The following is a 26,922-nucleotide window of genomic DNA, read 5'->3' on the forward strand; positions in this document are numbered from 1 at the left end:
TCAAAAAGTGTATATCTGGGGAAGTTAAATTGGGCAGGTGTTAAGGGGAGCCTTTGAAAGTCCATCACCATACGACACGTTTGTATGGTATTCACACTTACCATACGCTCGCACTTAACCATATAGTCTGGTTAAGTGTATGGCTATGGTTAAGTGGAGCAGTTGCTCAAAGCTTCTATTAATATGCATAATTATACTGTAGTATACATATGTTCGTACATATGCCATGAGTCAGCGGTTTAGGTTCGAAAGTTACGCATTTCCGCCAATCCTCTGTTACTTTCTAATGATCGACCTATCAGCGAAATTCGCTTTGGAGCCGTTTCGTAAATCGGAGGATGAAAAGATCGAAAACGAAAGTCGTTGCCGCAAACTACATGATTTTAGGGATTTTTTGAGCTATCGTGTAAAAATTAGTGTCGAACGGTGTAGGAGGAGATGTTGGCCGAAAAAACGGCTCAGTTAGCTTTGTATATATAATAATATTATGAATACTATACATCTCTTGCAGGTTTTCTGCCTCTCCTCTTTGTTCCCTATGTTCTCAACTCCCACTCATCCAATTTTCTCGCTTTAAAATGTTCTAGGAACCGCTCGGTCTGGCGGGTGATCTAAGACTAATCGTTGTTTGCTGTAGGCAGAACCTCAAGCCCAGTGGTCACTCGAAAGCTTGTTACCATGGAGGCCATAGGGCTAACCTGGGCTAGTCTGTTACCACGGTCACATTGCACTGTACTTACTCAATAAGCTCAAACATGAAACATCTTTGGCTGCGCCTCTACGTTTCCTATGTTCCGTGGGCTGACTGAACGACACTTCGTTGGCTACAGTTGCTATTACAGTTTCGCGAGTTTAGCAGAATGAACAGAAAAACAGCAGCCGAGCCACAGAACGACACAAACTCTATTAATAAAGGTCAACAATCTAAAAACTGGACATTAGTAGAGACTGGACTGATAATAGACTCCGTTTGCTAAAGTAATAACCGACAATGACAGCAAGCGTCCACAGGTTGGCTCATCACTAAGCCAAACGACAAGAAAAGGAAAAATTCAGTTGATACAACCGCAAGTTGACCGCAAAGCATTCCCTGCCATTTGTGAAATTCGATAAACTAAACAAAATCTGTTTTCTTACAAAAACCAACTGTTTTCAAACAAAAAAAAATAACTGTTACTGCTTTCTCAAATACGCTGCAACGTATGAATTTTAAACTAATTTATTTGCCCAGTCGTAAGCCAATATTCATCCGTGCTCATCTTGTTATATGAATACTAAACATCTCTTGCAGGTGTTTGGCCTCTCCTGCTAGACCGCGGTAATCTCAGCTTCTACTCATCCAATTTGCGTACTTTAAAATGTTTCGGAAACCTCTCAGTCTGGCGGGTGATCTAAGACCAGTCTTGTTTCGCTATCATCAGATTATTAAGGCCAGTGGTCACTGAAAAGCTTGTTACCATGGATGCCATAAGGCTAACATGACTGGCCGGTTACCACGGGCACATTATATACTGCACTCAAACAACAAGAAAAGCTTCGGCTTAGCCTCTGCGTTTCTTCTGTTTACGGGCTGAGTGAACAGATAATTTCGGTCACTTCACCGGCTAAAGCAGCTTATTAATTTGGTAGTTTCAGAATTCGGCCTCTGCATTTGCTAGGAGTAGCTTAATAATTTGACAATTTGAATAGAATAAAAAACCTAGCAGGCGAGCAAAAAACAAAACAAACTCTGGGCGTAAAATGTCAACAACGCAGTACGCTCACCGCGGACAACCATCCTGAACACTTGTCCGGCTTTGTCATTTTGACTTTTCGGGAAACTGGATTACATGCTAAGCAATATACTGCACATGAAATACAAAGTTTTAAAATCGTCGTAAGCCAATATTCATCCGTGCTCAGCTTGTTAACTACATCCGTAACAACCGTGACGGAGTAAGGTTAAAAAACCTATGTTTGGGAGAACGGGTAGGCCGATTTCAACGCGGTCAAGTGCGCCAGAACCGCTGCAACGACGCGGTGGATGTTACGCTATTACCAAGACGATGCGCCTCGAGGGGAAAAAAGGGGACCGGAAAGGAAAGTTGTTACCATGGGCCTCCATAGACATACATGGACAAGTTGTTCCCATGTGCGTAAATGACACGACACGCCTCGGCCAGCGGCCTCGATGCGAACAAAAACAAAATTAATTAATCAAGCCGACGCCGATAAATTCGGTACGGATGTAGTCCTCCGTAAACTGGTTATCTACATCCGTAACATCTTATACACGAGTATGCTTTGTTCCGCATGATTGGCCGAACGGCTTGGCCGATTTTCACGCAGAAAAGTGCGTTAGAATCGTCGCAACGACGCCGGTAATGTTACTCTATTGCTTAATCGATGCGCCCCAACGTGTAAACAGAGGCCCCCAAAAAAAATGTTGCCATGGGCCCCCATAGACGGACGTGGGCTGTTCATTTGTACAGTCGCAGCGACAGAGGCACCCCGCGGCCTTCGGCATCGCTTCGACAAACAAAATGAAAAATCGTAAACCAGGGCAAAATAATAAAAGTAATCAAGCTGGCGATTAGCGCAATCTGTATTTTTGCTTTGTTACTTAGCTTTCTTAGGGTTCTTAGGGTTCTTAGGTTTCTTAGGTTTCTTAGGTTTCTTAGTTTTCTTAGGTTTCTTAGGTTTTTCAAATTTCTTAGATTTGTTAGTTTTGTTAGTTTTCTAAGATTTTCTTAGGTTTCTTACGCGTCTTAAGGTTTTTAGGTTTCTTAAATTTTTCTTAGGTTTTCTTAAGTTGCTTGTGTTTCTTACGTTTGTAAGGCTTCTTTAAGAAACCTTAAAAACGTAAGAAACATTGTAATACAATTCTTACGCAAAGAAAATTTTTTGAATACAGAAAATTTGTAAGTTTCCTTAAACAAAAATTTTCAAGACTAGTACGCCACGACAATACGTACGGATGTAGATCCCGTAAACTGGTTATATGAATACTAATCATCTGTGCCAGGACTTTGGCCCCTCTCCTTTGAGGCAAAGGATTTCGGCTTCTACTTTACCAATTTTGCTGCTTTAAAGTACATCAGAATTCTCTCAATGTGGCGGTGGATCATAGATTGTTGATTTTTTGCTAAACTCATTTGGCTACGTCCAGTGGTCAGTCGTAAGCTTGTTACCATGGACACGATAAGAAATGCATACACATCTAACCCGACCTGACCCAGCGGAACACTAGCATTCTAGCAGTATCTTTGCTCGTATTTTAGTGCAGTACAAAGTATCAGCGTAAACTATGTGTAAATAACTTCTGTACACTATTTAGCCAGTCCGTGTTGCGATAAACATAAGTATATTCATGACGAGTATGTAAGAAAACGAAAAGCAAAGCATCTTTGTGTGTAATACTGATAGTACTTACGTAAAGTATGTAGGCAGGTCACTGAAAACTACAATATCGCTCATTCCGATTGTTTCTTTAGTTTTACCGGCATAATACATAAAACTGTAGAAATTAAAGCATTGCAGTTAATAATAGTCGTACAAGCCAATATTCATCCGTGCTCAGCTTGTTCAAGGTTATACAAACACGTTGCTTGTGTACCACACGGTACATTCATGATACGTATTAGTAAGTTATTGCACCTAAGCATCTCATAATCAAGGGGATTGGCGACCTGGTTGCACCGTACACTCATAGATCAGTTAGTAAGACAATGGTCATAGTTCATAATAGATGACACATCATGAGTATACAATATATTGGTAATATATTTCTTACAAACATTCTTATGTTTTCTTGTTATTTCTATTGTTACTTCTTTTGTTCTGTTGTGTTAAAAAAGAATAATGACATTGCACCAACAAGAGAAAACGAAACAAGATAAGAAAACATGACATTAATAACATCAGCAGCATAAGAACAAACTGAAAAATAAGAATAAATTTAGAAAACAAAAAAATAGCGCAAAAAATATAAGAAAACATAATAACAAAGAATAAGAGACCATAGAGAACATGAAAAAATACATTGAACGTACAACGTAAGAAAATAACTTAAGAATTACATAAGAACACGTAGGAATCAAACATACGAAAACATAAGAACGAGAATAAGAGAAACCTAAGAAAACGTAAGAAAGAACAGTAGATAAGAAAAATAAATAAAAAACATAAGAAAAAACATCAGTAACGAGACTCTGTAAGCAACACATAAAAGATAATTATATTTTATCGAGCTGTCGGGATAAAACGGAAGGGCGAGACGTGCGGTGGGGAGTTTGGGTTATGCATTAAAGCAAAACCATGGGCAGAAGCTTCTACCAGTCGGTTGAACATTAACATTAGATTGATTGAACATTAACATTAACATTAGGTTGAACATTAGATTAAAGTAAACTTCCTTTATCCACAACGAATCCAGAGATGGGAGGGTGGGAGGAACAACTTTTGAAGCTGTCAAATGGCGCGCAGGATGCTATCGTCTGCGGTTGTACATATAGGCATCCGTTTCGCAGTGGATCCGGCTTCGCGAAAAGGCTTCGATATGAACGCAGACAGGCTGCAGACTGACCCGTTGGGGTTGCCTGCTCTTGTGCCGTAATAATAATTATAATACAAGTATCGGTCGCGCTAGCGCGCGACCAGCTGTGTTCGAGGTATGGAAGAATGAAAGAAACACAAAATATACTTCGTACAGCAATAAAAAAGATTTTGAGAAATATTTTAAATACAAAACTCAGCGAGGCTAGCTCCGAAAATATTTTAAACATGTGGAAATGCGGACAGTTATCAAGCTTTCCGGTAAAATTGGACCAGTTTTATAAAAACTGCGAAAGCCTCCGTAATTTTTTTTTCTTTTTGTTTGCCTTTTTCACGGTTCGTTTTCACGTTTTTAATGTAACTTTATATTGCCAAAATAAGAAACTGAAAACTTGAACTTTTCGTTACGACAGATAATATTTAAACGGTGATAAAATGGATGAAGTGGGATCATTTACACGATGCCTATAAAAAACCATTCAGCCGATGTCCTATATTTCAGCGCAGAATTAATGGAAACTTGTGGGAAACAATTAAGGGTTGCCCAAGGTGACCAGGCTGCATCTTTAGCTACTAATAATTGTAAGATTTTCAGCCATTCAGGCAAGCTCTTCAGTGTATATTAAAACAAAATAAACACATATTTATTAGATTTCGAGGTTAGTGAATGCCCAAGCTACCACGTACCAGTATCACAGAGCCGCTACGTGAGTGAATACGGTATACGGGCCGCGGAGTGGCTTCTAGATATTTAAAATTTAGAAATATATACTCGTAATAGACACTCTAAAACCGTGAGATACTGAGTAATTGAGGTATTCATATTTCTAGATATTTTTATAAGTTCGAAACTCTGGAGGCTCAAAAATTAGAGGTAACGGCCCCGCTGCGCGGGGCCGAGTCGAAATATTTGGAAATATTTAGAAATTCTGGAAATGTAAATTTAGAAATTTTGGAAATTTTTATAAAGATTTAGAAATGCTGGAATTAAGTGTAAAAGCTTCGGAGCCGACTTTGGAAAATTGTTTAGTTATTTCGAGGGATTCGAATGGATTCAAAAACATTCTAAAGGTTCTAAAGGCATTCGAAAAAAAAACAAAAAAACTAAAAAACATTCTAAAGGCATTCGAAAAAATAAAATTATAAGTTTGATGCAATTGACAACAATATTTTGAATAACTGTTGTTTAGGTTGCTAAGTTACTTGTACTTGCTCACTCGAGACGTTTCTCGTTTTTCTTTTAAAGTATCTACTATTGATAGCTAACAACATTTAAGTACTGTACTACAACTTACAACTTAAGTAAAGTACTACTACACTGCTACATTTAGTACCACTACCTTTAAGTACTAACAACCTTTAAGTACTACAACTTCTAAAAAATTTTTTAGACCTTCTCCTAAACTTAAAATTTTTGTAAAGATAAAGGTAGGAACGTTTATGCGACGTTCTATTTTATGAAGTTAACAACCTGATGAAAAAATCAATGTTAATTTAAGAGATAATTTCCAAAACTAACAACCTTTAAGTACTAATAAGCTTTCAGTACTACAGCCTCTAAAAATGTTTTTAGACTTTCTCCAAAACTTAACATTTTTTGAAGATAAAGGTAGGAACGTTTGTGCGATGCTATGTTTTATAAAATAATCCACTTATTGAAAAACGTAATCCTCATTTAGGAGATAATTTCCAAAAAATAGGGACGTAAGGATATATGAATCTATTGATACCTAATATTTACGTACGACATATGCATGTTTATTACTGTGCTAATTACCGTAATGGTTTTGCACAGCACTTCAAAACTTCTATTATTATCCTGTTTTAACTGAACAAATTTTTCAGTTTAATTTGCAGTACGCTGACAGTATATGTGTTGCCACGCGGAAGCAGTATAACGCCCGGAAGTAAAGTGCTTAGTTAAAAAGCGCTGGCAGGCGTTTTTTTGACTGTCCAGTTCTGTTCTGTTCTGTTTTTGACTGTTGACTGAAAAAAAGGATATGCTGTTAATTTACTAGGTAGATAATCGACTTACGATCTCGTACTGATAGGTACTTCCTTCGAGACCGAAATCTCTTTCCCGTGCCTCTGTAGTCTTATATTCAAATAGGCATCCAAAAGGAAGCCAGAGCATGCCAAACAAATTCATACTCAACACACTCAGAGCCCGGCCAAAAACATTCAAACACTTCAGTCTTTAAAGGAAATAAGGAATAAAAGAAGCCGTTTTCCGGAAACGAGTCCTTGTAGAGTTCATCACTACCATAATACCATTGATAAATACAGCAGCTGAATATTAACAACAACAGTAACAAGGTAACCCAATAAATGCATCTGCTGTATATCGTATCAACAAAAGGACACAGCCCCATCCGTCGCAGTGCCGTAAAACTACAAATGCCAAACAAAGTTTGGTTAATACTCTGGTAGTCGACATTTTCATGCGTTTGCGTCGGTCGGATGTTGATCTTCGTGCATCTCTTGTATTGCAGTCAGATCTTCCTGTACGGATTCAATGATACTTTCGATTTTCCTCTGTTGTACTTCGAACGCCCAGTCCGAGGTATGGTACTGGTCTCGGCAGTATGTGCTGCATTCGTTCAAAAATGCTGTCAGGTTATTTGTTAGTTTCTGCAGTCTGATCAGTAAAAAATCCCGGTGAAGAGGATTGGTAATCAGCGACGCTAAACCACACGCTTCCACCCGAAAGAAGCGGCGATGCTTGTCGAGCTCTACGAATAGTTGTCCACAGTGGAATAACGTTCTAGTGCACTTCCGTGGACTGCGATAGTTATGTAGAAGGTACTGCTGAATCAGGCTGAGAAGTCGCTTTATCTACAGAAAAATATAAAAGGATCGGATATTAAGTTGCTAAGGTCATTCATGCCGAAGTAGGACTACCTCTTCGTAGCGTGGTACAAGCTTGCTCAAGATGTCTACCGCCCATGCTCGGCCATTGCGCATCTCCGGATCATTCCCCTTTGCCAGAGATATAGCCATGTGGTCCACTGCCGTCAAGGTGTCTAGCACAGCCGGATCGCAGTCAGCCACGCCGGGCACTTTCATGGCAATGCAAGCGCACAGATCCGCTAAGGCGCTATTGACGCTGTCCAGCTGGCTTTGCAGTTTCCCACTCCCCCGCATACCGCTCATCGTCATTGTGCATGACCGACAGTGCCTTCGCTTTCACCAGGAATTCATTTACACCGGCTTTGAATTTATCGAGTTGACCGGCTATATCCGCTTTGGCTTGCTCTTGCCATTCCAGCGGATATCCAGCCAAAATCCGACTCGGTGTGAAATACCCCCCTGCAATACGAAATTCTTGCGGCTTCCTGTAATATACCCGCAAATCTTCCTGTCGCAGATTTTTATTACTGCGCTACTATAACAAACCTACCGATTGCTTGTCTCTGGTTTAGCACTGCACTAAGATGTTCCTCGGAAATAACGGCACTGGATGCCCAGTCTAGTACCAACTTTCCACTCTCGGACAGAATGTTCTCAGCTGAGTGGCCGAATCTTTTAGTGGCGGCAAGATTGACGGCCGCCGAGGAAGCTGTATAGCAGGAGTTGTACGATGCTAAAGCACCGTTTATGATCTGATTCATCTGACGGAGCACCTGTGGAGACAAGCAAAGGTCGTCGCACTGCAAGCACCGACAGTACAGGGAGAGTTCTCACCACCTGGGGCTGGTTTTTTGCTGCTTGAGCGGACTGCAGCTCAGTGCAGCTTTTGCGCAGTTTATATAAGGAATGCCACAAATCTTCCATAAACTCCACGTTAAACTCGCTAATGTCGCCAAACGGCGAGGCTTGACAAATTCTCAAAATGGCGAGATTGCATTCATATATGAAGTCCAGCACCTCTTCCGGCAGCTGACCGTATTTGTTGGCCAGTTCCTCCGGATGTTTGTCCTTTAGGCAGCGCTGAATGTGTTCTAACGTCTGCTGAATGCCCTGAAATGTCCAGCGAATTTTTCTTTGCAGCTAAGCAACTAGCAGATACGGATTACCTACAGGAAAAGCAGCATCATGGTGTCGATGCAACCGCCCCATACTTCCTTCGTAATCCTTGTACGGGTGCTCAGTGTCTTCCATTTTCGTTCGGGAAGTCAAATCAGTCCGCATATCAGCCAGACACTTAGCAGTTCTAGAGCAGATACTTTGGGCATAACGCCATGCCTACAAAAGGCGTGAAAGCCCAATTAAGGTACTTATTGGTGTCATTGCTCTCAGGAGAGGGATGGCTTCACGACCCACTTTTCGACAGCCGCTTCCATGAGCTAGCTCAACACAGCTATATACGAGTACTTCTGTGAGTTTGCTTGAGCGGCTCAAGCCCCATAATATGCGCAGACTTATCTGACGTGTGAACTGGCTGTTGCCGAACAAAGCTGAATAAGCCCAATAATTACCTGCCTAATGAGTGGGATACATGAGCATATATATGCAGTTGCGACTTACCAAGTAAGAACGAACCCATAGGGCTGATCCAATAAGGAGAAATGCAATCTGCCGGTAAAGCGCATATAACGTTCAACTTCTGAATTAACGTTCGTTCAACGTTCAATAACGATCAAAAACGTTCAACGTTCAACTTCTGAATTACGAGTAATAATCTCATAGAATGCCCTGCCGTGCGCAGCACTTTTAGCTCTTTATGTTTACCTTTAGGCAAACAGGAACAAATAGCAAGCTGAGTATATGCGGACGCTTTGCATCGGTGTACTGCTGAATCGCTTCGGCGCAACCCTAGGAATACCATTATAACTGCACCTTGTGTTAATATCTCTAGTCTTAACACGTTCCGTACGAGCATTTTGTTGCTGATGCCTCTTTACACGAAGCATTCCGCAAATGAATACAGACAGAACTGAATAGAATTAAGTATTACATTAACGAGGAGTCGACACAATAATCCATCTTACCTTAGAGAAAAACGAAGATGGTTCCGTGCGGCGTAAGCGCTCATTATAGCAGTGTCGGCTTTTTAGCAGACGGCTGTTAGTGTCGGCAAATTCGCAGCAGAACACAGGCGCTTCAAAGGAAGGAAATGTGTTGTAATCAGCAGAGACGTTAAAGTCTGCAAAACCATTGACGCCACAGCACCCTAGCTGTTACAAAAAGCCAGTCAAGTATATTAACAGCAGTTCCAAGCGGGGTATGAACACTACTTCATAGTAATTAAAAATAATATGAACCCTTACTAAACAATGCAAGGCAGAGTTTTAACTATGAGATTGCTCGTATGCTGCGTATATTATAAGTTACATAAGTTTCTTTTACTGTTCGGTCTCGTGTTAGTTGAAAGGCGTTCTTCATTTAGTGATGTGAACGCAAGGCGTAACCTTCTCTTAAAAATACTGAATAAAGTTATGTTATATAGTTGCTTGTTACGTAAGTTGCATATATAGTATAGATATAAGGGGCAAAACTAAGCGTGTTCCACGGTTCCCCTGTATTGCTGCCGTCACCCGCCTGGAGTGTGACGTTACGGCAATACAAATGGTTAAATCTGGCGCGGTACATAAGCGCCATGTTCAGCCACAACATCAAACTCCAGCCGGGTGACGGCAGCAATAGCCGGAAACGGTGGAACACGTTTAGTTTTGCCCCCTATATTAAAAGCTGTATAACTTGCTCGTAAATAGGTTACTTGTGCTCGCAAATAAGCGCTGGTTTCTCTTTATAAACTTGAATGTAAAATGAAAAGCTCGCAATTCGGTCAGTTGTAACTAACTAAATGAACTTTCAAATTAGTACAAGCGCTCTTTTGTGGAAGCTGATGCACATTACACCCATTTTCAAATTTCTCATCGACTTATCGCATTATCGCGCCCCTATTATTGGATAGTGATTGAGCGAATTGCTAGTACAGATGAAGAGAGTTTTTAGGTATATCGCCGGTACCTGCATTTGCAGCGCGTTAATGAACACCGTAGTTCGCATAACATCCAAATCAATATTCTCCGCAGCTGGCAGAATGTCCAGCGTGCCGTCGTAATTAAGATGAGTGGGCCAACGTGTATATTTGGAAAGTGCCCTAGCTAGCGTAGGATCCGTTGATTCTTCGGCGATCCTCCACTCGTGGACAAGAACGACACCAGCGCCAAATTCGGCAACCACACAGAGAGCCAGTACGCAGTGCTGAAGATAAACTACGTAACAGAAATTCACCAGAAACCAGAAATGGCTACAGATAATGGTACTGCATTAGGCTGACACCTTATGCGACATGTTACAGTGCAGTTTGTAGTTTTGGGTCGGCCCGGCCCGGGCTTCGGTTCGCCAGGCCCCGGGGCCCTTTCGCAGCACGGTATGGTTACACCCCAGAATGTCATTATGCCAGTGGTTACAGCAAACGCGCAACCAGAAAACTAAGCGTGGGTTTATTCAAAGTTAATATACGAAGTTGTGCGAATTTTAATAATTCTCTTAGTTTTAACAACAATGACTGCCAGCTTTCTGAGTCGCCTCTGACTCAGCAAAACGTTTGAGCTTGGAGGTTCATAGAGATTGACAGTAGCCCCTAAACTAACTTTTTTAAAAGGTTTACAGTGGTTTCGACTTGTGTTATCTGGTAGCTTTAGATCTTTTCTTATACTGCTCATTTTTATTTTTGTTTTCTGTTCTTTTTTCTTCTGATGCTTTAACTAACGAGCATCCATTCGATTTCTACTCGAGGGCTGTCGTGTGGCACTGATCAGTGCCACACGACAGCCCTCGGGAGCACTGACCTTTACTAAGTCACGACAGACATGTGTGCCGTTTCGATTACGCGTGAGCAGAAGACAGGATTTTTATCGACAGCTGTTAGGATGACCCGCGTTCAAATGCATCACGGACTTTTGGGAATTTCGCATATCTGCGGGATTTTGCGGTGATGGATTTGGACATTGTGGCTGGATGGTTATGGTTTTCAAGTTGTAATACACGATGGTTGCTGGCGCTGCTATGGTCACATACAACACCGTTCCAGTGCACGATGTGCTGGTTTGTTGAGTCTCTGTTAACTGTAGCTACCGCCCAAGTTTTGTGCTCGTATAGATGGCTGATCCCGATGAGGTTAAGTCGACTGACCCGTAACTATCCCGATAAACTTAAACTTATTTAATTCATATTATGTTTTTACATAGACTTCATGTTGAGGTTTCGATGGAAACCTTCGTCATACAAAATGACCATCCCAGAATTTCGTTTTGCACGGTCTTGGTTGTGCTAATTGCACCTGGATAAGCTGGTCTGTCGCAACATGCTGCTGATGTAGAAGTACGCTGAGTTCACTTGTTACGGATTACGTCCGGGTAAATGCGCGACCCGTAGCTTACAACGCCCGAAAATCTCTTCTCAACATTAGCGTTATCTGCCCTATCTTTCGCGCGATAAGGCTCCTGCTTACGCAAACAGCAAAATACCGGCGGATCGTGCTGGAAATAGGTCGGACGTTGCGTCCTACGGGCCGCGCAGTAGTTATGTATCCGCAAGTTGCTATCGCGAAACGTGAAAAATCTGAAAGCAGTGTCTACAAGCTTGCTTTACCATTCCGGTACACAATGTTTTTCGCCTTTTCCTTTGAGCTTGACAGATGACAAAACAATTCAACAGCAGCGTCGTTATTTCAAGTAAGGCCGCAATAATCAAGATGCACCCAATAATCCTGAATTTGTTCAGCAGGCTCAAAGACGGCGATGCTTTATACCCCGCTGATTTTCCCAAAGAGCCAGCTATCCCATAGAATTGATTGATTTCCGCCTACAGCAAAGCAAATGCAAAATGCTGATTAAAATCAATCGTAAATTCGTAAATTGTGGCACGAAAATGCTTGCACAACGGTCATTCTATGTAATTTCTAACATTTCGTTGATGTGTGGACCCTGATAAACCGACCTGGATTAACATTACGCTCCCGATACAACACATTTTTGCGTTTTCAAGCTAACAGGGGTTTAGATGAAAGTTTCTGTTGGCAGCAATCACTCGGGCCAAACCGGAATCTAATCTAAAAATTCACTCAGGGTTTATTATGAAATTTATGATTTTTGAGAGCGTGAAAGCATAATAACCAGGGCCCTATCACTGGCTGTAAATCCCACAGAATTTAATCTTTTGTTGAAAGATGGACCAACATTAGGCTAAGCATTAAAAAATATTTTCAGCTGCCATCGTCCACAAGGCGTGGCCAAATAAAAAATGTTTAGGTTATTAAAAAGTGTTAGTGTCGGGTACGAAATTTATGGTTTTTGGAAATTTCTTGTGTGGTTGCCGAACAAGATCTACTGTGAGTAATAATTATTTATTTTATCGAACAAGACCACTTTAAACTAGAATGCGTTATTACTAATGCCGTAATGCGTTACTGCTTGAGTAAGCAGACAGCAGACTGCATTAATAACGGTATTCAAAACAGCGGGGTTACTAATACAGTTACCGCACACTTTGGGTTGTAGCTTTGAATGTCATTTGCTGTTTCAGAGTTTTGTGTACAAGCATAATTTGTAAGACTTAAACAGCACTATACGCGGGTGATCCGTGTTTCAAATGCGGGCACTCGGCTTTACCTCTAACAATAAGCCCGATGATACTAGTACTATGATGCCTCGAAGGCGTTGCTGCAAAGTGCGAACCTGCAGGTGAAAGCGGCCTTCTGATTTTCTGTTCACATGGCTTGCTCGTAGTCGTCGTTACATTCTTTTGTGTACGATATATGGACGGCTGCTTTAGTGCTGTCAGTGTACGTACCAGACAGTTCTGCGCACGGCCCTACACTAGAATTACGTCGGTTCTCATACCGAAAAAACATACTGCGCTGCGTATTCGTTGCCGTTTTCTGTTTTCAGTAGTACATCAGTACATCAGGGCGATCATGCAGTCATTGCAGCGGTGCAGCTGGTAGTGCATAAAAGCTCGTTGATTAATAAGAAAACTACTATGAAACTATGAATGCCTACCACTATCCAGATGCCAACTCCCAGCATGAAGATGGATAGTGAGTGCCTCGCAATCCGCAATATCCACCATTTGTTACGTGTAAACTTATACAGCTGCTTCCTGTGTACTGGCTCCTCAGCTGCTTGTGCGTTGTTCACTGCTGATGGCAATAAGACTGTTTGCTCTTGTTGCGCTCCATAGGCCAGATTTTGCGGAGATGCCATGGCATTAAGTTTCATAAAGTACAAATTGATGATAAAATGTCATATCACACCCGTGGAACTGTTTCTACTCTGGCAGTGTTAAAACATCACCCTCTTCATTGACAACCGGTGTGCTTACGATGTGTAACACGTAGGAATACTACATAAATTTACGCATTGTAACACGGATGTTTCGAACGCATTCTGCTTTATTTTCCTGGTGCCGTGATTTTGGCACTTGACGGTACAGCGGTAGCGCTAATTGGGTTAGAATGTCGCCTGAAGTGGAAAATGCAGGAAAACATTCGGTGCATGCTTTTGTGGTTTTGACAAATGATCGCGTGTTGTCTTGAGGCGCCGGCTGCAACACATACTCGAAATTCTTTCCTACAATGCCATACACCAATTGACTTGCATGTGGTAATTTCAATGCAAGAAAATTGTTCAGTTCGATGCTGAAATGCACCATCAGCGGGCAACTGGTCTGCTCAAGGAAATTAAGAGCGCAACCTCATGGCACGCTCTGAGCGGCGCATAAGAAATACGTTGCACGTTGCGACGCCAGCTTGACGTAAAGCCTTGAGAACTTTGTTAGCGCAATTAAGCATGTTCGTGTTCGGCGCTGAAAAGCTGGCTGTACGGCGCGTTTGTCGTTTTATAGTCAATGTTTTTGGAAGACGAGGTTGTACGTATCGGCAATCATGCATAATTATATCTATATAATTGGTGTAGTGGTAGTTTATGCGTGTATCACTGTGCGATAACATTAGGCCGGATGATGCCGCCGGCACTGATCGTGTCCGCAGTGATATCATCCCCGAAGACCCGTTGACTGCATTAGAAAAAAATTCAGGAAGGTGCAGCAATGTCGCCTTGTGTGTCATACCGGCGGTGAAAAGTTTTGCAAGCGCATCGCAGAATCTACCATGCAGGATGACGAGTCACACTGCCTATATGTAGTTAAACGTTATGACACGTTGCAAGACTTCACTGAACAATAGGAATGAGCACTTACACGCTTCTATTACTATTAAGCCAAATTGCTCACGGCGATTTATACCACAGCAAAATTAATGGTAGATCATACGCATCAATGGTGCACTGAATCGATCACGACGAAGTGCACGCGCTAGTACTGAATTTTACTGACTCATGCTGCACCATTGTTGTTGCAATTATGCCTCCGGGGTGCATAGTAATGCCCGCCCACCTTTGCTATACGTGTCGACCGTTACGCTGAATAATTTTCCGTTCTTGTCTACTATAGTTGTAGAGAAATAGCACGCAGCTGCTTAAGAACGCTTCTACAGATACAATATATCTTTCTTTCGCACCGTATTAAAGAGATCTGCTTAAGTGGCTATGGATCTGTTTAGCGATAAAGCGCTGCTCCGGCTGCTCCCAAAATCATATCAGCGCTCTTTTAGGAAAGACGAGAATGCATGGCGCTTCCTTGGGAACGTGTGCCACATCAGCCAGTTCCTGTCAGTTATTACGTTAATCGGTGGTGTTCTTATTATGGTATGAGTGTACAAGAGTAGTAATATTTGTACAATAGGGGCGTCTATCGCATTCGCAGCTAAGCCGGATTTAATATGGCTGCTCTACCGCCACGAGATGGCTGTATGCAGTGGACACGCCCACAGATACGGTTCACGAAGCCACCTCGAGAGGTGCCGTAGCTGTATCGTCGCCAGCTTCTGACGTTCCCTATCGGCTAGCAGTAATACCATTTCTGCAAAATACGGTTTTCTTAAGCCTGGAAGGAGAAGCGCAGTGAAAAGTAACGGAAAGATAGACCTAACCAGCTGCAACCAACGTCTAATTTTCAGATAAAAGTAAAGGAATTTCACCGCATCGCATACGGTCTGGCAGAGCAGAGTGGATATCAAGGACGTCTGAAGGTTCCGTTCCTGGATGACTGTACAATAGTTGCGGGTATCGTAATGACGGCTGCGTTGATCGCTATTATATTCGGCATGGCCGGTCTCTATTACGACCATCATTCGAAGACGGAGCCATCGAAACTGGTTACTTTACTAGTGAGAATGATCAAAGTGTAGGGAATATCTGTTTACTTAAGGTGGCAGTTGTTCAATAGGGCATACCGTAATTATCGAATTATAGCCCCCCCCCCACAATAGTAGCCCTCCCCGTTATTGGAGCCCCCTCTAAAGGTGGTTCGAAAATTAGAAGCCCCCCCCCCCCCCGAAATATATGCCCATGGGCTATATGAAATGCACACAAATGCTGCCAATAAAACACATTTGAAATATAAAAGCCCCCCCCCCAAATACAAGCCATGCCCGTAATTGAAGCCCCTCCGTGGGGCGTTCCAACTTTTGGAGCCCAGGGCTTATAATTCGATTTCTACGGTAAGTGCTGTGTAACACTGACAACAGACAGCGCCATATCGGTATTGCAGCAAGCAAAATGTGCTGCAAAAGACCGCTATAAGCGCAGTACATAAATGTAAATTTGGTTACAACTTACGGGTAAGTCTGGCGCGGTTCATTATCGTCATAATAAGCCACAACGTCATGCTCCAGGCTGACGGCAGCAGTATCAAAGCAGGAGCGGTTTCAGTACGAAAAAAGAATGGCGGCTGGTTGCTGGTCGCGCCAGTCATAAGCTTTAACTCTTCGAAATTTTTGGAGGTGGGCGGAAGTTAGATCCTTCAAGTCGGCCAATTGAGCAGGCCCGGGAAGATCTACGCTTCCTCATGCTTGTTCGCTTGACAAAGCATTTCCTCACTGAATTTCGCTGTTGCAGCTCGATATACTAGTATATGGGCAACGGACGCGCGTTCTAAACCTTTAAATAACACTAACCAATACCCGGTAACGATTTTGGTTGTGTTCTAAGTGTTAAATCTGAATCATTTAAGCGTCTACCAAGGCAGTTTTTTGCTATATAAACGGGCTGCTGCTAATGTACAAAAACGAACGCCGTAATTATTGCGGTAAGTGGTATACGCCGTGACCAGCACTTGTTTCCCTTTCAGCAAGCCGTCCTCATCACCGCTGTAATGGCGACGGAAGTTATAGCGGCTGCAGTTCTTGTACAACTGCAGCAAAAGAAAAACCTGGTGGACGATCTGTCAGGTTTGGCGAAGCAGTATGCTGATCTGCCAAACCATCTAACCACTGACGGATCAATAAGCGTGTTAAGAGATCCGGATGGTGCTACAGCGGATGCAAATGTACTGCGGGCAACAGTTATTCTCAATGCCCTTCACATGATGGTACGGTAGAATTATATGTGATATATTAACTGCTGTGAATCATAGCAAACAGACACAACGTGACATTACCATCGCTTTTTGTATTGGCGAAAAACGCTGCGTTAAGATTTGTAAACGGCGATGTTACTGATTTCTATTTGTCACTACATAGATGAGTTGCTGCGGAACAGACTCAGGATACAATAATTTCCGGTCGTCATTATATTTTAAGGAAGTATTCCCTGTTTTCGTGCCGCCGGTGTACTGCTGCAAATTTCAGGATCCAGTCGCCCGGATTCTGAAGGATAAAAGCTGCTACTCCACAGCCGGTCGCTATTCCAAAGAATCGTCGAATTTTAATACGGTAAACATGCCTCAAGTCGTTTTGTGCCAACCATCAAAGGCGGTGTGTAAAGTATAGTTTTAGGCCGTGTAAATTAATATTACCGTAATTATCGAATTCGATGCCCCCCCCCTAAACACAAGCCCCTCCGTAATTAGAGCCCACGCTTAAAGTCGTCTGAAAATTATAAGCCCCCCCCCCCCCCCCCCCCGAAATAGAGGCCCATGGGCTTAATTAAATACCGTAAAGCCCATATTAAGTAATTAATTACCGTAAAGCCCATATTAAGAAATGCCTAAATCCTGGTAACCTGGTTTGAAAAATTGAAGCCCCCCCCCCTTATTACAAGCCCATGCCCGTAATTGGAGCCCACCCCGTGGGTCATTTGAAATATTTGTAACCCTGGGCTTCTAATTCGATAATTACGGTATATCCACCGGCGAAATTTCTACGCTGCTTCTTATGTACAAAACTGGCTGCATAAGGTACAGGGGTGATCTTGTTTATCGTTTGCAAAGGGCTGCACAACACTCGTCGGCAACTACATTGATTACTGGCTGTGGCGGATTGCTCTGGCCATTGTGCTCACTGCGATAATAAAGGTACGGAGGGTCGGAGACCATACCCGAATGTCATGGAAGACTGGCAGTAATATCAAGGAATATCTTGCAGCTTTGTGCATATCCTGCCGCACTGATCTGGAAGCGTTGTCGCACATATTCGGTATGTCTGTACAGTGTACTTGCAGTTCGCAACCCAGTTTTACTGCGGTCATTTCGGTATGCTAATGGGAGCTAACCAAATAATTCGCCATGGAATCCGCATTGACCGTCATTATGATCCGGAAACGTAGAACAGTTTGTCATGTATAGCTATTGGTAGCGGAGTGGCCACCTAAAGTGTTTTTATGACTCCTAGCCAATTCATTTACAAATAGAATAACAAACACAAACAAGTTGTCTACTTGCATTTTCTGCATATAAAATTAAGGGACAGCAAAAGCGCAGCTTCAGGCAAAAGCTGCGCTTTTGCACAATGGCCAAGAAGAGGGAGCTGCTTTACGGTACACGTTCAGTAAAGTTAATTATTACTTTCTGCAGAAGCTGTATGGGCTGTGGCTAGATGCTAATGCCGTATGCAGTGAGGCCATCGAACGGATCCATGCATGTAGTTCAGGATCCACACCTTATATATCAGTGGAGCCGACGTCCCCGCCCATTTCCAGAAGAAACAGTACAGCAAACTGTCCGGATTTTCTGTCTAAATTGGATGATTATCGAGAGGTACTCCTTTAACACCGTAATACGGTATTCCTTTCGCGTAAGCAAAATCAGACATCAAAATGCCAAAAACACTGATTTAGTAGAAACGCCGAGAAGGCAGCCTTCGTTGTCTCTGTGTGAATATCATTGCTTACGAGCAGATTATCCTGAGACGGTTGCCTAAGATCACCCATTATTTGCACGCCAAACAGCCGGCAAAGCTAATCCGGGAATATGGCCAACTGCCGGAGGAAATCCTGGAGATGATGGACATTTACAGGAAGACGGATCAGGGGATGTCGAAACCGGTGTGCATGAATCCCGATGCGGCGGACACTGCCCACCCTCAGAAAGACATCGTGGACGATCTGTGCGAAGTGTGCGACGACATCAGCAATGCTTCAACACCTATCTCGCAGGTTTGTGTAGCAGCCTTAAAAGAACTAGAGATGGCTGCTTAAAACTCGTACAATTTGATATTCGCTTTACCCTGCATTATAACTGTAGGCAGAATCTACTTCGTTTCGTAAAAGCTTTTTTAATTCTTCAGTTTCTACGCAAACTTTCACAGAAAAGTCACTCAGGTCAAAAATTAACATTAGAACCCAGAAAAGGGAGTTAAAAACATCGTGCGAGTTAACGTTAATAGAATGCCTGTGTCGATTTCCAGGACAGATACATTGATGCCGTTCAGAGAGGCGCGATGATATTGTACGCATACTGCCGCAACGGCGCCAAGGAAGCGACATCCTTCAGAGCCAGCCGATATTTTGCAGCGTGGGCCGAGGACGTGGCACGACTCGCAGGCACGCTGCTGCACAACACGACCCCCGACTCGTGGGACAGCGGACGGACAACGGCTGCCGGGAAGTTGAAAGCCGTCGCTAAGCAGGTCTTATTCACGTGTCAGATGTCGCGCGAAGGAAGCGACGCGCGGCTGGATGCACAAGAGAACGTCACACCGCTTCTACAGTCCGTGGAGAACTTCCTGATGGAAGCGAAACTGCTCACTGTCCACGACAACCACCAGGCAGCATACGACCCCCACTGGAAAGGTCTGGCTGCGTATGCGCTGGAGATACGCAATAATTTAGCGAAACTCAGTCAGCATCTGGGCGAGCATGTGCCCGGCGTAGTTGACTGCGGCGAGATACTCCACGACACGGAAACAGCCCGCCAGCATCTCACCGACGTGCTGCAGCAAGGACCCCTGGCAGAGTTCTGTACTGGATTTCTGGACGTACAACAGGTCATTTATCTACTAAAATTACGGGTCATATGGCACCTAATTAAATATTTGAATTTTCACTGTGAAGTAGTGTGTCCGCGCTGGCACTTTTGTCATTTCGATGTGCGGTACTTCCTGTTAAAGTTAACCATAATTAAAATTTACAGAATTGTTCATCCACAATCTTTCATAGCGTTCAGTAGCTCACAAAGATCTTTACACTTTACAGTCAATGCAAAATGGTCTCTTTTGCAGTTTTCCCTTCCGCGTTAATCAGAGCAGTTTAATTTCGTTTGCAGATGTCAGCGATTTTGGACAAAATGGTTATTGCTGCTTTTGCATCCACCAGCGAGGGCCTGTACTGCTTTGGGCAGTTGATTATCCAGCTGGACAGTCGTCGACGTTTTTTGCATTTAGAAACCGCTGCTTTAGCCGCAGCTGTCGGTGACGGAAGTGACCAAGTCAGATTATTCGGCCACCTTGACGCCATTTTCAAGGATTTGATTGCTCTTCTCACTATTTGCCGGTCTCATCTGGAGAAACGCAGCACCGACGACTCTTCCATAGCAAAACAACTAGAAATTCACAAATACGTAGCAGCAACGCAATCTAAATTGGCAGCTTTCGACAACTACGGCGAGCAGTTGGTAAGTGGTTTAAACTCTCTTTAAGGTTCTATTGATATACTGTATTCTACTTTCTCCTCAGTTAAACTTCCTCTAAATTGCAACGCCGTTCCGTTTTGTTAGGTGACACGGTTACGCATGTATGATCCTGATTTGATGAAAGAGCTGGCTACTTCACAGCTTACGTTAGTGGAGGTTCATCCGGATACAAGTTCAGCTCATCCAGCATCTAGAGTGTACCCAACTGTACCGACAGCGCTGTAAGTAAATTCTGTGCATTGTGACGCCTTTCCTTAAATACCGGCTAGTATATCCTTGACGGTCATAAATGGATACAGCAGCGCATCTAAATAAGTTCAACTAACGCTAAATAAGAATTAAAAAAATATCCAAAAATGATATACTGTACTTAGTGTTGTAAAGAGCATCCGCTTCCAGGTTGAGTTTGAGACGCCCGCGCATGCTTGGGCAGGAGCGGATAACTATACCGGCTTAATTTCTTTTTGTCGTTTCAGCAGAACTCCTCAGGATAGTGCGCTGATGGCAGGCAAGTATGGAAACTATTGTTAGTAATGCCGTTAATATCATGCCTGTGTTTTGTAATCTCCTGTATTGTGATTTGAAAATCAGTGGTCATGATTCATGGCTGTGTTATTAGGCGGCAGTTCTTCGAGTGCTGAAGCAATTTACTTGCTTGCACCGGGATACGACTCAATTGTTTCAGCTGACACCGATGAACGGCCGATTCAAATGCACCAGCTTGCGGACCATGAGGAGCCGGAAAACAGCAAACCCAAAAGAACAGCAGCATCAACAACAGAGCTACCTTTTTCATCAGACCTTTTTTCACCGTAACAAAACGATTTGTAACCAGTGGAGCCTTGTGGTTACTTGCGATTCTGTCTGCTGATTATTACGCTAAGTAGCGGATAACGAGCGAGATATTCTGTGATGAGCAAATTAGATGTTATTTTTTTATAGCAGATATCGACGAAAGCGAAGCGAAGAATCATCTGCAAACATGCAGAAGAACCAAGGTTCTAGCACTGAAAAAAAGGACAGCGCATTTTAAATTGAAGTTGCATGGTACCGCTTTTTGGAGTCGGAACTAATCGATCAGTTAACGCTCCGACGATTGTGTTTATAATTGGATATACGCAAGATAAACACGCTAGGCGATACGCAGCGAATCAGTGCCCATAATTTTATACTAAATTACTACAGTAGAAGCTGAGCACGGATGAATATTGGCTTACCACAGCATTGCGACTTTTAGAAACAATTTTACTGGAAAAAAATACCGCATCGATTAAGTGCATTTTGCTTCATTATAGATATCTGCTTGGATTCTGTTTCGACATTTGTTCTCATTATAGTCAAACTGTCAACTAACAGTACTTACGCTAGTGACGCCGAAAAAATGTTTACCCCTGATAACTGGCCCCCAAACATCGGGGTGCGTGAGTGGGCATTACCCCAAGAAGGTGTTGTTAATGGTTTGCTCTCCTGTGTGCTTTTCATCGTGATGCTTTCATAATTTTCTGCCTCTCATCCTCATCCATTTTGGTACTTCGTTTGTACTTGCATTTCGATACTTATTAAAGGTTACAATAAATAAAGTTAGAACCAGTTCCTGTAAAGTTTACGGCATCCATAACAACAAAGTTTCAAATGACAACTGGACTTCAGGAAATGTATATTTGAAAACTTTGACCAGCCTATAGCCATCAGTATATTGAGAGAATTCTAATGCCCTTTATTCTGTGAAAATTGGATGGGATCATGGGGGGAACATAAGTTAGCCATGGAGAACGAAAATCCTTGCACAGATGATTAGTATTCATTCAAAATATTTTTTTATCGATGTGATACCCTGCCGTCGTCTGCTCAAAGAATTCAAATTCAGCAGCAACAGCATGTAACTTCAGTCACCCTGACAACAACATCACAATTCTCAACCGTTATGGTGCAACGTGTACAATATATACTGCGTACTCGTCCATTCAAAAATAATATTAATATTATTAGCACCATACATACAGTATTAGCGCAAGTACTGTACTACCACATGTACTATTAAAAAACGTGTTGAAAAATATTAATAGAATCTTGTAATTTTTGGACAGGAGTCTGCCACAACCTTTAAAAAGCACTAGCAGAAAAATGGAGCTTATTTCCAGTGTCTTCAGTTTAACTTGAATAAAAATGCCAAGGAGTAATTGTAGACCTTTGAACGTTCGCTTATTAGGTTGTGACCTTTGTAAAGATTACATCAGCGTTCTCGTAATCTTTGGCGTTTTCCTTACACGTGTTGGCTCGCAAGATCGCTTCACCGTCCCGGCGGAGGTTTACGAGCGCAATGTCATCCAGGTGCCGGCCAGCGCCAGTCCCAGCGACGAGGTCATCATCATCTCCCCCACCCCACAAAATCCTCCCAGTGCGCAGCGGGTTGCCTACTGGATTCAGGGCAATGGACGACCCATCCAGGTGACAGGATCGTCAACCCTGTAGCCTCTTGTTATTGCTGGGTCCATTCACTGTGGTCTTCTTGTAAAGGCGACAATTATTATTCTTTAGATCAACAAAAAAGCGTTCTCGCTGGCACCCAGCACAAAGTCCAAGAAATGCCCGACAGAGTATCTGGCCATCTGGGATTTACGATGTAAGTCAAACATAACTATGCAGCGCAAAGTATAAAGTTGAACTATTCTTTGGTTTCTTGCAGCTGAATTGCTTCATTATCTCTAATTGCTGCTTATGGTGCAGTATTTCTTTTTAGATCCGTATTATGTTAAGCAGCTCTCCTGCCAAGATGGGCCGGAATTTCCTTTCTACTCTTACAGCGACTCGGTGGTAAGCAAACCGGCTAAAATATAAAGAACTAGACAAGCGCTAAAGATGACTGGTCCACTGCTTTGCAGATGATGCTCTTTGTGTCTGACCAGACTGACGGCACCGGGAGTTTTTCCGGCTTCCAGCTTGCCGTTTCCGGTAACACAAGTGCTCTGTATTTTTAGAACCGCAGATTGTTTATTATTTATGCCTTTTTGTAGTTAGCTCACGCTGTGGCGAGGATTCGTTAACTTGTCCCGGGGATAAAACTAAGTGCGTGTAACCAGATCACATTTGTGACGGTAACAGGCTTTGTTTGGCAGTAATACTAACCTAAATATCAAATCAGTCATTACCACGTTAGAGTTTAATGGTTTCCGGTTAAAATCACCTTACTAAATCGTCTGCAACATTTTCAGCATGGGAACAAATCTTTCTTGGACTGCAAATTCACTTAGTGCACTGCGTTACTGCATATCGGATATTCAAACGTGACCTTTAATATATTCAGGGCGCCCGGATTGTCCCAACGGGGAAGACGAAATCTGCACGACCAAATGCGGCATCGCCAGTGTAACGTCTACCGAACAGAATCGCATCGTCGGCGGCACTGAAGTAATTTTGTCCGATTAATTTTGTGCTGCACGACCGTTGAGTGAACGCTTCGCAGGCTGTGCCTCATGCGTGTCCGTGGCACGTCAAGATTGTCGTCAAAGGATTCCAGTGCGGTGGATCGCTGGTTTGTGGCAGCGTTGTTTCGTCTTTCACCGTGACAGAATTCTAACCAAGATGTATAAATTTGTAGGTGGCGCCCGGCTGGATTGTGACCGCCGCTCACTGTTGTGTGCCCAGAAACCGCACGCTAAAGTAAGCCGAACAATTGGTGCGACATACTAAAAGCGCTGTGTTCCACATGTGGCTGTTGCAGAAGCACACATGACCCTGGTGATGTCAGCGTCAGGCTGGGTTTTCACAGCTGCAAGGATCCCTCCGATGGAACAAACGTGGACGTGGCGAAAATATTCGTACCATCCTCGTACAGAGAGACACGATTGGGTGTCAACTACGACTACTGTCTGCTTAAACTTCAACAGGTTTGTCACCGTTCTTTGAACGTAGCACGTCGTTTTTGCCGCCAATCATCTGCAGCTCCGCTGAAACAGACGACGAAATATTACTCCTCGTTAAAGATATTCCGTAATGCTGTTCTGCAGACGGTGGATTTCGCGCCGACCATCCAGCCGATCTGCCTGCCGCGGCCCTTCTCCGGACCGGTGGCAGGGGAGAAATGCACGGCTACCGGATGTGGCAACAGCGTCCAGATGAGCGGCGCGGAGAGCACCCCGCCACCGGTCATCCAACCGGACAACCTGATGGCGGTCAACTTGACCGTCTTAGACAGCAACCAATGTTATCAGCAATACTTCGGCGGTTTAACACCGGAGCTTCTCTGCACACTGGAGAAGGATAAAGACACGTACGGATAATCTGACGGTCGTATTCATATTTCGGCAGTAGCGCAATCTACTTACCTTGCAGGTGTCAAGGGGACAGCGGCGGACCGCTAGCCTGCTCCGGTCCCGATAAGAAAAGCAACCAGTTCCAGTTATCCGGAATTGTCTCCTTTGGCCGGTATGATTTTTGTTACACGGACAATACTAGCCCAGTCAAATTAATAGTTACATGTTAATGATGCGTGTCCTGCATCAGCTTGCACGTATGCGTATCAACACTGAGCAGTAAATCAGCAGGAAAACCAATACTTTCTCTCTACCTTTTACGACAAAAAAGTACACGTTTCGTTAACGTTCTGGCACGTATTAATACTAAAAAAACCGCTTCTCTGTTCATGCTCGCTGGATCTGGGTGTGTTCAGTGTTTCGGTCGCACGTTGTTCGCTGATTAAATTTTTCGGTTTCTGAGCCGCCGACCGACTGGCACAATTTTCATTTTTGACAGGTACTGCAAGCTTATATCGTTCAGAAAGAGGGAAGCATGCGGTCTGCTTTTCGTTTGGGCTGGAAAATTATCCATATATCTGTACATAATAATGTGTGATGTGCAATATGTGCATGAGTCCTGCACCAGAAACTGGAAATCGGTCAGTCGGTCCGCCGTTCTAAAATTTTGTCAATTACTGTAGCTTTGTAAATAGCCTGCAATTGAAAAGTATCCAAGCAGTGTAGGATTCCAAAGACAAGCTTCTTGTTTGCGCAGTATGAGTTATAACTAAACAGCCAGTTAAGTCGATATAACGACGGATGCGTAATTTTTTAGAGGCTGTGCGTGGAATACGCCGGGTTATTTCGCCGACGGACGTCGCTTGCTGCCGTTCCTCATTGAGAGTGTGTACACTGAGGGTAAATGGGGCTGGCACGCCGATACGTCCGTGCCGCCCATCGACGGCCTCTCCCTGCGGGCGATGCCGTATACACCACGCGTCATCCCCAACCGCGCCTATATGGCAGCGCCTCCGTCCACTGCCGTGTATCTTGCTGTTCCTGTCGTTTTGCTAATGCGACCGGTTATATGTGGTTGCGGACGATGCTAAGAAAAGTGTTAAACCTGCCCGTATCATGTATCCAGTTGTATCCTTAGCAACAGCAGTTGACTAATTAACATATTTTCCGGTAGTTTCGCCGCTACACGTTCTGGTGCATGAGGGTTTATCGTTATACCATCGATGGCAAGGCGCCCATGTAGAATACCGACTATCTGTAGGCACAGGGCCACAGGTACGATGGCTTTTCACTGCAGAATTGCCGGTGAAAGATTAGATGAAGGAGGTCATCATGCCAGTTAACTGCAGAAACGTGTTAATGGTGCAACGCTGTTGTGTGAAACACGCAGTGCAGTGTTTTGTTTCCAGTCAGAAAAGTATTTGCAGCAAAAATACTCTAGAAAACTGTCACAAATTAAAACGTATAAACAAGAAAACAGATCAGCATAGTTCATATAGGATAGCCAAGTCATTTCCAGTTCAAGGTTCGGTTCAAGGTTTACATTAGTTCGACAAGCCTGCACGACCTTTCATCGGATACTAAAAATACTTGGAAATATCTGTATTCGCAGATTTATGTACGTAGTTATAGGACGTACGTACAATATGAAGCCCAACAGATTTTTTTTCATTTTTGTTGAATTTTCGGGAAACCTGTCGCTCGGAAACAATTGCCTTATACATTTTGGTACGCTTTAACGAGAGCATCATAGCATTAATGCAATCCATGAAAAGGAGCTGCACTACGCGAGAACCATGGATTTGCCTGATAATACTGATTGTAGCTGTAGCACCAACAGCAACCGGCGGAGCAGCAGTTAGGAGACACCTTGAAAACAGCACGCTGACCAGCACTACACGTAAGTCTGTAGTCTGTAAACTAGAATAGTAGAATGCTAACCAGAGGTCCAGAAGTACGAACACTGGCGCTCCGCACATTTCGCAGTTACAGCCACAAAACGAACGCCTCTAAAGGATAAGAAAACGGTTTCAAGATTTTTGCGAAAACACAATCGTCGTTGGTGAGAACTATGACGAGTTCGAATCAGACACCACAGACAGTTCGATCCCTTAAAAATTCTCCTAGACAGTCGCATACTGATTGCTAGTAAAATCACTGCTTGGTGCTTGAATCCGAACCGTGGATCCAGCATAATGCGGAAATGTTCTGCAATTTCTGATGCAGTGTGACCTTTAATAAGTATCACGATGCAGGTACAAACTAAGTACCAAAAGATCAT

General features: G+C 43.2%; 3 protein-coding genes across 7 annotated transcripts; 2 read left to right on the forward strand and 1 right to left on the reverse strand.

The window, feature by feature from the left end:
• Positions 1-6,627: 6,627 nt before the first annotated feature.
• Positions 6,628-13,852, reverse strand: LOC129597417 (uncharacterized). 2 transcript variants are annotated; one of them, XM_055494943.1, is made up of 11 exons: positions 13,485-13,852; positions 12,076-12,288; positions 10,447-10,683; positions 9,465-9,650; positions 9,205-9,288; positions 9,001-9,048; positions 8,554-8,718; positions 8,221-8,493; positions 7,934-8,156; positions 7,435-7,842; positions 6,628-7,368 (listed from the first exon to the last, which is right to left on the reverse strand). In XM_055494943.1, the coding sequence occupies exons 1-10, from the start codon at positions 13,701-13,703 to the stop codon at positions 7,631-7,633; spliced, it is 1,860 nt and encodes a 619-aa protein (XP_055350918.1). In that variant the 5' UTR covers positions 13,704-13,852; the 3' UTR covers positions 6,628-7,368; positions 7,435-7,630. The 2 variants fall into 2 exon arrangements, with proteins under 2 accessions (XP_055350918.1, XP_055350917.1); XM_055494942.1 differs by having other exon boundaries at positions 8,218-8,493.
• Positions 13,853-14,943: 1,091 nt separating this feature from the next.
• Positions 14,944-21,824, forward strand: LOC129597383 (uncharacterized). Of its 4 annotated transcripts, none has more exons than XM_055494892.1 (13): positions 14,944-15,188; positions 15,500-15,709; positions 16,672-16,911; positions 17,123-17,254; positions 17,752-17,835; positions 17,906-17,956; positions 18,334-18,516; positions 18,657-18,914; positions 19,166-19,744; positions 20,023-20,370; positions 20,473-20,609; positions 20,865-20,896; positions 21,008-21,824. In XM_055494892.1, exons 1-13 carry the CDS (start codon positions 15,030-15,032, stop codon positions 21,202-21,204), a joined length of 2,610 nt encoding a protein of 869 aa, XP_055350867.1. In that variant the 5' UTR covers positions 14,944-15,029; the 3' UTR covers positions 21,205-21,824. The 4 variants fall into 4 exon arrangements, with proteins under 4 accessions (XP_055350867.1, XP_055350868.1, XP_055350865.1 ...); XM_055494893.1 differs by having other exon boundaries at positions 17,171-17,254; XM_055494890.1 differs by having other exon boundaries at positions 17,063-17,254; positions 21,008-21,823.
• A 730-nt stretch (positions 21,825-22,554) lies between these two features.
• On the forward strand, positions 22,555-25,745 carry LOC129597401 (prostasin-like). Its single transcript, XM_055494920.1, has 13 exons — positions 22,555-22,564; positions 22,673-22,836; positions 22,927-23,011; positions 23,129-23,202; positions 23,271-23,340; positions 23,431-23,454; positions 23,693-23,796; positions 23,852-23,920; positions 23,987-24,048; positions 24,110-24,275; positions 24,396-24,658; positions 24,721-24,813; positions 25,459-25,745. Exons 1-13 carry the CDS (start codon positions 22,555-22,557, stop codon positions 25,730-25,732), a joined length of 1,458 nt encoding a protein of 485 aa, XP_055350895.1. The 3' UTR covers positions 25,733-25,745.
• The last annotated feature ends 1,177 nt before the right edge of the window (positions 25,746-26,922 follow it).

The sequence above is a fragment of the Paramacrobiotus metropolitanus genome, unplaced genomic scaffold (genome assembly GCF_019649055.1).
Source record: "Paramacrobiotus metropolitanus isolate TYO unplaced genomic scaffold, Prichtersi_v1.0 Parri_scaffold0000104, whole genome shotgun sequence".
Classification (NCBI taxonomy): Eukaryota; Metazoa; Tardigrada; class Eutardigrada; order Parachela; family Macrobiotidae; genus Paramacrobiotus; species Paramacrobiotus metropolitanus.